The following is a 9938-nucleotide window of genomic DNA, read 5'->3' as shown; positions in this document are numbered from 1 at the left end:
AGCAGAGGGGGCTCAGCCAGGGTGTCCGCCCCTGGGCTGGGCACGCACTGCCCTTCAGGCCCCCTCCACGGCCATCGATTGAGCTGTCGATGCCACCCAGCAGCCTGCGGAGTGGGGCCATCCGTCACTGGGGGGGGACAGCTGCGGGCTGAGCCACATGGCCACTGCCCTGGACACAGGGTGTCAGGCCAGCTCGTCCCCATGGGGGTTTGGCTAGGGGGTGGTCGGGAGTAGAACCTGGGCAGGTTTGTGGGTGCTGTGGCAATGTGGGGGCAGCTGCCATGGCTGGGTACCACACGGCACCCATGGAGGGACATTGGCACCCATGGGAGGGACATTGCACCTACAGAAGGACACCAGCACCCATGGAGGGACACCGGCACCCATGGGAGGGACATTGGCACCCATGAGAGGAACATCATCACCCACAGAGGGACTCCAGGCTCAGGAGCCCTTCCCCAGTGGGTGCCAATGCCCGGGCACACAGCCCACCCAGGGGACCTGACCCCCAGCTCAGCCCAGGGCACCAGGCACTCCCAAACCAGGCACCCCAAGGCCACGCCAGCCCTGTCCGGCAGCGTGGGGAGCCCTGTGCCGTCCCCCTGAAACCCCTCGCTCCCTCGGCCCTGCTAAACTCGTTAGCAGCTGGCACACGTCAGCAGGCCGGCAGCAAAGCGCCAAATGCGATTACGGTGCCCGTCTCGCTTTCTCCTTCTCCCCCCCCGGCCTCATCGCAGCCCCATTTCTGGCGGAGGCGGCGAGCCGGGAGGGAGGAAGGCAATCAGAGCTTATCGCGGGCTGAGGCCGTCCTGCTCCAGCCCTGATTTATGGCTGGCTGCGAGGGACTCCCGGCGTCACCACCGCAATTAACAGAGCGTTAAAAGCAGGGGAGGGGACTGGCAGAGGGTTATTGATTGCGTGGGGCTCCCCCCCTCAGTGCTGCCTGAAAAGCTGGGGTACCTGGGGTAGGGGACAGCTCGGGGATGCTCTCAGGTGGCTGTAGCTACACTCGGACAACCAGGTCCCCCCAGGTGAGCGAGATTCAGGACCCTGGGTGCATGGCTGGGCTTGAAGGAGGGTGCAGGGGGTGGGAAGGATGCTTGGCCCCAAAAAAAGGGTCGCGTGCTGGCTGGGCAAGGCTGTGACACCCTGGAAAATGTCCCTGTGCCCAAAGGCTGGCACTGGGGACAGCAAGGACATTGCTTCGCTTGGCTGTGTCCCTGCCTGCTGGGCCAACGCGCCTGGGCAGGAGGGTGGGAAGGGGGAATCGGAGCCCAAGCATCCCGGAGGAGCCTGGGGACCACTGTGTGCAGGGGCTGACACCCACCATTCTCAAAACACAGGGATGGGGGGAGTGAGAGGGGACAGGGCTACCCCGGGGGGAAGCACTGACCACAGAAAACCACAGCAAGTCCCAGGATCGCATCCCACAAAGCGAGACCCACACCGTGGAGTGCTCAGAGCCGACACGAAGCCGCAGCCCCCCCCAGGTAAGCTCACGGTAGGGGCTGATGCTCCCAGAAGCTCCCTGGGACCGCTACAGGGATGTGTACCGGGGAAAAAGCACGAGCGGGCTCATCAGCTCTGCTTGCGTGTGGTGAACTTTACAGAGTGCAGCCGTGCCCCGGCATAGGAACAACCTGGGAGCGGGCCAGGAAAGAACAGCGCTGGCAGCCCGCAGGTTGCAGAGCCGCGGGGAGCCGGCTGATGTTTAGCGCTTTATTAAAACGAACGTAAAGAGCCAGCACCCGCTTCGCCCAGACTTGCGCTCTCCCCACAGGGAAAGTGCCGCCGAAGGAAAACTCAAACCAGAACTAAATGCGTTTCAATGAGGGAAGGTCCTAGGTCTCAGCCTGCTCCGGGGACGTATCAGACCCTCAGCTCCAAAGCCAAAGGTGACCCACAAGCGATGATGGCAGAAATAGAGAGCAGGAGGGAGGGCGAGCAGATAGCCAAACACCTCACCCCTGTGAAATGAGGTGCTGCCTGCTTGCCACCCCCACCCCCCCCGCAGATTTAACATGTTTCCATTAAATCAACGGGAAAGAAGGGAAATCCCATGTCTAAATTCAGATAGCTGGGGCTGCAAGCTCAGAGGGGGTCAACCTGGGGACACTCGCTAGCAGAAACAGGACCGGAGAGGCCACCTACTCCCCCAGTGAAGAGATTGTCCTGGAAAACGTTAAAGTGCCTAAATTCCCTGAAGTCCCACCGCACAGAGCCATAGGGGGATAATGAGGGCCTCATCCCCTTCATGGGCTGCAGCCACACATGGGGAGCAGTCCCACCCTGCAGCTACAGGTGATGGGTAGGAAGAAGGGAGATGGGAGACGGTGCTGGAAAAAAACCCTCTCTACGTTCACCTTGGGAAGTCTGTAAGGAGACGCCTCATCCCACTGTCTGCATTCAGCTGGCAAAGCTCATTAAAAGAGGTGGCCTTTCACTGCCCTTTTCAAACCTGGAAATTCAGGCCTCTTCCATGACAAAAAGAAAAGGTGAATTAAGACATGAAATGCCGGAGGAGGAGGTACACCAGCCCTCCAAGCCCAGCTACAACCGTGCCTGCCGCCAGCCGTGCCCAGAGGAAATCCAGGGAATCCTCCAGGCAGGCGTGCAGCCTCAGGACCTGCCGGCGTGTGCTCTCCCGGTCCCTGGAGTTGTCGATGACGTGACTCGCTAATTTGCGCTTCTCATCCAGCGGCAGCTGGGAGGCGATGCGAGCTTCTGCCTCCGCCCGGGACAGCCCGTTCCTCTTCATCAGCCGAGAGAGCTGTGTCGGCGGATCACTGCTGGGACGGGAGGGCAGCACTGAGATGGGGGTGCAGGAGGGAAGAGGGGATTCACCTGCTTTCCTCGGCACCAGGGGGAAAAGCTGGGGTAAAGTGTGGGGGAGAGACACTCCCCACTTCATTTTGGGTCCTGTGCTCGGATCAGTAGAGCCAGGACCTCCAGCACTGCCCAGGCTGACCCCGCTGTGTGTTTTTGGCATTCCCATGGCTCTTATCACTGGGTCAGCGCCCCAAACCCTGCCCCAGCCAATGAAGCACAGATTATAGAAGGCCCAAAGACAGAGATTTCCCCCGTACAATGGTGCCAGGTTTCAGGGAAACCTCAGCAAGAAGCCCCTCGTACACTAGGATAAAGGGAGGTGTCGCTTCTCACGCCTACAGAAAAGAAGCGGTGTTATCGAAAGGCTTCGTACCAAGGCCGAAGCTAAATCCTCACTGGAGTAGGAGGGACGTGAGGGTCCCCTCCAGCCTCTAAGAGAGGTGGCAGTGTCCCGGTCCTTGTGGATCACGTGGCACTTACCAATAAACCAAGACCGTGCATTTCATAAACTTGGTCAATCTGTTGGTCTCGAAGAGCAGAGGGATGTCAAGGATCACATAGCGGTAGCCTGCAGAAATGACAATGCCCCCCCCCAGAAGGGAATAGCATCACTCAGATTCCCAAATCCCTCATGCTGCATGGGTACTGCAGCCCCGGCTGCCCCAGCAAAGCAAGTGCGAGAGCTCTACAGCTCTGCAGTTGCAGCTGAGAAGAGAGCACAGCCTGCTTGCCCTCCTCCCTCTTGGAGGGAAGAAATGGTTTTGTTCCAAGTTTCCAGAGGCGGGAAAAAAAAACCAAACAAAAACTAAACCACCACAAAAAAAACCCCAAACTAAAAACAAACCCTAACCTAGATGATCTCAGACCAAAGGTGAAGCTGCAGAAATATAATGAGGAGCTGAAATGAGAAGCTCAAATGAAAGCGCCTGTGCCTGGCTGGCGAGAGCGGCAGTCACGCCGTTGTTGCTGGCCTCTCCGGGGGAGAAGTGCCCACAGCAGCATTTGCCCGCCTCTCTTTCACTTGTTCAAGACTTTGCCAGGCTGCGGACATTTGAGCTGATGTTTCCCAGCGTTTTCTTCCCTTCATGGAAAGCTTTGGCTAAATAGTTCCATTTTCTCCAAGGGGAGCAAGGAAATCCTTGCAGACCTCTCACAGCCATGACACTGAAACACAGGGGTGCCTCCAGGGCCTAAAACCTCACCAAAACTGGCCAAGTTTGGTTCAAAAGCACCACCACCACAGGGAGCAGCCAGCAGAAGAGAGCTTGTAACTGCCAGCTGCTGTCCTCCCAGACCCTGCAGCCCACCCCAGGGTCTCCACACACCTCAGCCCTTCACAAGTGCCATGTGGCAGCATTTGGGGATGTGGGGGTACGCCCCGTTGAGCCTGGAGGAGCGGGCAAGGGTAGGGGGAAGCTGCAAGTCAGGACCTCACTCCCCTGTGTGTGTCCCAGCCACAGGGACACCTCCAGTTCTGCTGGTGTCCCCTCTTTATAACCCAAACCCCCTAACTGGGCTGGCCACAGCAATAAAAGCCTTTGCAAAGACATTATCGTCCAACAAGCCACCATTTTACCAGCATCTCTGCCCAGAGAGACTTTTCGCTGCCCTACGGTTTGATCGATAAGAGCTTTCCTTACACAGCGATCCTTAGAGACAACATCCAGCTATCCCAAATCATTAAAACCTGACTAATGAGGACACAGAAGCCTGCTGAAGACACACAGTGCTCTCGCCGAGGGGCAAGACAGCATCCGCCTCCCGAGCCCGCAGCCCTGGGTTCAAGACTCCATCTCTGGCTCCCTGCTTTCTTGCCTGTTGCTTCCTTTGCACTTTCTTCTCCTCCTCCTCCTCCTCGCCCCGCAGCAGAGCACAGCCCCCGCAGTGCCCCGGCACAGGCCTATTCAGCTGTCACAGGGCTCAGCTTTGATAAGCTTTGTGAAACCAGACTGACTCTATTAAGACACCCTTCTGTCTACATGGAGACCTCCAAAACAGCTGGTGATCTTATCTGGCATTTGATTAGACGACGTTTGACAGCTGTATTTGTTATATTTATCAGGGGAAAAAGCGGGACTTTGGAAACCACAGCTGTCAGCCCATTTCTCACCTTATTGAGACTAAAAGGGCTCTGCAGCTTTCATCGAAGCCCAGGGAGGTTGGGGGCAGGGAAGAATATTTGGCCGTTTCGGAAGGTATGACATTATCCAGCAAGTAATCTCAGAAGAGGCCTCACAATGCTTTTCTCAGACCCTACAGATGTACTTTAAACCATAGAAGAAGGCAGCGGCGAAGGGCAGCAGTGAAAGGCAAAAATGAATCCTCCAAACGCCAACGTGAAAGGCCACTGGTGGCAGAGCACAAAGGCCGTCACTCAACATCGGTTCCCTTTCTCCTTCCCCGTCCCTCTCCCCACTTTAAAACCAAAGTCAGAGCGATCAGGGTCAGCTCCTGCCTGAGCAGGAGTCCTGGTGTGCCGGGATGTCGGAATTGCCTGGCCTCTTACCTAGCACAAAGTACTTCAAGATCTGCTTCAGCATCTCCTTCTGGATCTCCGGGTGGGTGATGGAGTTCAGCAGCTGCCGCTTCCCCGGGTGGGAAAAGATAATGTTTCCTAGAGCCTCACGATTTATCTCTCCATTCTCCAAGAGGATCTCGGTGCCAAAGTAATGCACTATCTGCCGATAGGCCTTGAAGTGAGGCTGCACCACTGATAACATTAAACAGCCGGAGGTTAGAGCCAGTTCTACAGCACAGTTGGTGTTTGCATCAGCGATCGGCCTCAAATGAGTTTTGTTCATTAAATAACCGAGCTTATTCTTCTCGGCGGGCAGCACATCTGCCTGCCAGCACCCGCTGAACCGAGACCGGCGCGGCTCAGCGCTGCAGCCCGGCAGACACCTGGCATCGGTGCTGCAGGAAAGCATCTGCAAAAAAAAAAAAACCAAAAAAACACCGAAACAACCCAACCCTCTCGGCCCAAGGTCCCTTTGAGGGCTGACACCCAAGAGATCGAAGCATCCTGCAGGCATTAATTCAGCGCCACAACCCTCCTCCTGCATGCTGCTGTTCGGGGTTAGAAGTCAGCAGGGCGGGCAGGAGGGCTTGCTGACAGCTACCAGGAACAGGGCTGAGCCAATTCCCACCGCCTGCAGGGCGAGGAGTCGAGCAGGGAGATCCTAAAAGGACGGGGTTCAGCATCAGGTTTATTTTAGCTAAAAACTTCAGTGCTAGGTGAATACAGCCTGGCTACTACAGGTTGGCTCTGGCTGCTACTGAGGGGTTTTTTAACTGTCTTTCATGTTAGTCACCAAATTCTTCATGAGAATGAACACAGAAACCTTCTAAGAGATCAATTCCCAATAGGTAATTGCAGGGACTCTGACGTTGCACGAGCATATAATATTAAAGCCACCAAAAAAATCACCACCAAAAAGGATGCTGTAATAAAACCATAATTAAGATCAAGCTGAGGCTAACCACAGAGCATGACAGACCATATATAATTTTCTCGCCAAAATCCAGGAACATTGCCACAGGTTGTAACCTCAGGCCAACCTAATAAAAGTCTTTAAGACCAATTTCTTTCTCCCGTGGAAATTTTACACCGAGGTAGTTTCAGGATGGGTGAAATCCATATAGTAAATAAACACATATAAAAAAGTACTTGGAGAAAAATGAAGTGATTGGTAGAAAACTAACACTGAGTATCTGTAGTGTTTTCCTATCATCTCTGAGGGCTTTTAGCACCTCCAGCAAATTTTCCACACCTTGAGGGGAATTACAGTGTAATAAAACGTTAAGAGCATCACAGCTTTGAGTGGCTACATGGTAAGTTCTTCACCAAATAGAAAAGCGCAGGCACTTCAAAATGACACCGCCTGCACCACCGCTCAGCTGCAGACCCGAAACCTTCCGCATACAAAATCAGCAGCCCTCCCTGGAGCAGGCACTGCTCTCCTGATTATCCCGGTGGAACGAAGGGATTAACATCTCATCCCGCATTGTGGAGGTAATTGGGGCAAGGAGGGTCTGCCCCAGTCCTGTTGAGGCAACGGATCTGAATTGCTGGGTCTTTTCTGTAGCCAGGACAGCACGTTTCCAGAGCAGCGAGAGGCCGGTGTGCTGTGCGGAAGCACAGACCGAATTCCCTCTCATCCGGGATATTTGGAGCCTCTTTTTTTGAGCACATTAAGGCACAAGTAATTTTGTGGACCAATCTCTCTATATTTACAACCAAGCAACATCCAGCACAGACGAAAATTCTCTTTCAAGCTAGGCATTAGTGATTCCACCTAACGTAACCACCTTACAGGATGGGTGTCCTGGGGCTTAGGAGGGGACATCAGATCAGCCGAGGGAACCTACTTTACAGAGAACCACATTTAGTTTGCCCAGAATTGGCTTTCAAAGCCAGGAAACATTGCATTCCAGGAGAGGGAAACGCAAGGCAAGATCTCCCCACAGTGTTTATTAGGACATGATCTTATTTTTTTTTTCTTTATTAAAAATATATCCTAGTTCCAATCCCACCCGAGACAGCTGCTCCTCCACACAGCCTCATCAAGCGGGGAATGGGAGGGAAACACTTATCTAACATACCCAGAGCACCCTCTGCTGTCTGCGCTTCCCCGCATCAATCCCAGTTGTCAGGGGAACCTCAGGGAGAAAGATCAACTATGCAAAACTCACCCTCTCTGGCAATAACATCGGCATCAATCACGGCACAGCCCAGTTCCCGGAGTACGGCCACCACCGTGCTCTTCCCCGAGGCAATTCCACCCGAGAGTCCAACCAGGAACATTGTGCTCTGAAACAGAAAGAAAAGAGCTGAAAACACACCAGGACAGGGCCGTTTCATTCATGCTGTGCACATCAAATATCCATCCCAAACAGGCAAGTTTATTCAAAGCTCATTTTCATATGCTTTCAGGGTGTTACCGAGATATTAGCACAATTTTGGCACCCCTCTGAGCTGGATACCCCTGTTTTACAGACTGAAGAACGGCACTGGGTTAAACAAGGCTTCCCTGGACCCTGCTAACTCTGGATGTGCAACTTGAGCCAGCCCTAAGCTCCTCCAGCTGAGACCTGCAGCTGCACACAACTCCTTCCCCTTTTGCATTTGTGCCCATCAAGCCACAATCTCACCTACAGCACCCTAAATCAGATTTCTGGCAGGGTTGTCGAGAGTGACCCAGGATCAGTGACAAAAGGGGAAGAGATCTCTCCCCACTCAAAACAACCTTGTAAATCCTGCTTGCACCCCTTCACCAAAAGGCTCAGCAATGCGGAGGCAGTCCTGGGCAGGAGTGGGAATTCCTGCGAGTAAGGTGGTATCTGCATCCCTGAAAAGGCAACAGCCACAGCAGGCTGGGAAAGCAAGAGTCCTGCAGGATCCAGGGCAGCCGTGGCAGTGCAGGGAACAGACCCCAGCGTCCCCTCGCCAGCCCCCACAGACCAACACTGGCCCCGGCCAAGGGCTTCCAGACAGGGCTTTTTGCAGCTGAGTCCTGCAATTCTCCAAGGACAGAGCCTCCAACTTTGCTGACACCTTGTCTAGGGTGACACCACCTTCACAGGTGAGGAGCCTGAAGCTCCCAAGCCCCAGTTCATGGCTGTTGCCCCTTGCATCCAAGAAGAAACTAGCTCAGTTGCCTTTGGCCAGGAGCCACAGGCTGCTGATAGACCCCCTCAGCTCCCTCTTGCCCAGAGGGAGACCCAGCTCCCGCCACCTCTCCCAGTGAGCCACGTACCCCAAAACCCAATGATCTCAGTAACCATTGCTCTGCCTGAGCTGGTTCTGGTGTCACACCTCCCTCCAGACACCACGGCCAAAAAACTGCACGTACAGGAACCAAGTACCTACTGCCCACACTGTCCCCCATGAATGGGGACCACACCACTTTGCACCCAAGGGCAGCAGTCAGGAACACAGGCCTGCAGGGCAGCTGAAGATGGGCGAAAACATGGCACTGCTTCCTTTTTGCTAGGGGAAAGAAAGAAAAAAAAAAAAAAAAAGAAAAAAAAAAGACACTTTTGTCATAACTTGGTCCTAAACAGGACCGAGACCCACAGCCTGGGGGTGAGGAGGGGGGTGGATAAGTCCTTCGGCAGCTGGAGGCAATTCAGCAGAGGGAGGAACCAGAAGTTGCAGCAAAAGCCGGCAGCACCTGCCAGCAGCGTCGCTTGCTTCGTGGCTGCTGAGAGCCGACGCCAGCCCGCAGCAGCACCACGTGCTCTTTTCCCTTCCAAGACGCCAGGCGAACAGATGGGTTTAACTCAAGCAACAACGAGGGGGAATTCAAAGAGAATCAGAAAGGGCGCTTACAATAAACATCAGTGCTTTGCAGGAGGTTGATGTAAATTGCAAGCTTTGTTGCCAAGCAAGTACCCGGTCCCCATGGGGAACTTTTCCTGGTGCTACAGAGGGCTCAGCGCGACAGAGGGGGTGTTTATTTATTGCAGCAGGTTAGAATCCAGCCCTCCCTGGCAGGATTTTATACACCCTCTGCAACAGCCTACAAGGGCTAATGCTGCACAAGGGAGAACCAGGCCTTTGGTGCGCTGCCTTGCAAGGGTGGAGGCTCCACTCACATGTTTTTTTTAAAAATACATAAAAATCTCTCCTGCCCATGTAGAGTAAATACAAGGTTTTAACTGCAGTAACCCCTACGCTCTGGCCTCCAGCCTCAGCCGGGACTTGGTCCCAAAAAACCCTGCTATTTCTGTCCCTCCGTCACATACCTCCGCAGGCAGGCGGCTGCTGCGAGAATTACTGCAGGGGTAAAAGAGCACTTGGAAGGGTTAGTCTAGAAACCACAGCCAAACGGGGTTTGAAAACACTTGCGCTGTCACAGGGCCTGTACAGATATAAGACCCACAGTATGAGGTATAAATATTTAACGAGCTTGGGTTTGAACTGTACGCAAGGGTAGAGAGGCTAAGCCCGTTCCTGCAGATGTTACAGGCAGGTGCCAGAACTGGTTTTCCCCAAAATACACCATTATTTGGTATATTTAGCCTGCACCAACTACATCAAACATGGGGAAAGCCAAAACGTGAGCCACGGAGGCTGGTCAGACTGGAAAATCCAGCAAGTTATTCCT

General features: G+C 54.1%; 1 protein-coding gene across 8 annotated transcripts in view; it reads right to left on the bottom strand.

The window, feature by feature from the left end:
- Nucleotides 1-1774: 1774 nt before the first annotated feature.
- Nucleotides 1775-9938, bottom strand: part of DCAKD (dephospho-CoA kinase domain containing) — an 8445-nt gene continuing 281 nt past the window's right edge. The window contains exons 2-6 of one of the 8 annotated variants that reach the window (XM_035901360.1): nt 8699-8818; nt 7522-7639; nt 5336-5539; nt 3310-3397; nt 1775-2786 (exon numbers count right to left, since the gene is read on the bottom strand). In XM_035901360.1, coding sequence (XP_035757253.1) covers nt 2501-2786; nt 3310-3397; nt 5336-5539; nt 7522-7633 — 690 coding nt within the window. In that variant the 5' untranslated portion in view covers nt 7634-7639; nt 8699-8818 and the 3' untranslated portion in view covers nt 1775-2500. Of the gene's footprint in view, nt 2809-3309; nt 3398-5335; nt 7640-8585; nt 8819-9938 lie in introns of those variants that run through there. The other 7 variants (XM_035901348.1, XM_035901355.1, XM_035901370.1 and 4 more) reach the window with 7 other exon arrangements.

This window comes from Egretta garzetta, unplaced genomic scaffold, assembly GCF_000687185.1.
Source record: "Egretta garzetta isolate BGI_Z169 unplaced genomic scaffold, ASM68718v1 scaffold551, whole genome shotgun sequence".
Classification (NCBI taxonomy): Eukaryota; Metazoa; Chordata; class Aves; order Pelecaniformes; family Ardeidae; genus Egretta; species Egretta garzetta.
This window is presented reverse-complemented; position numbering and strand designations above follow the sequence as displayed.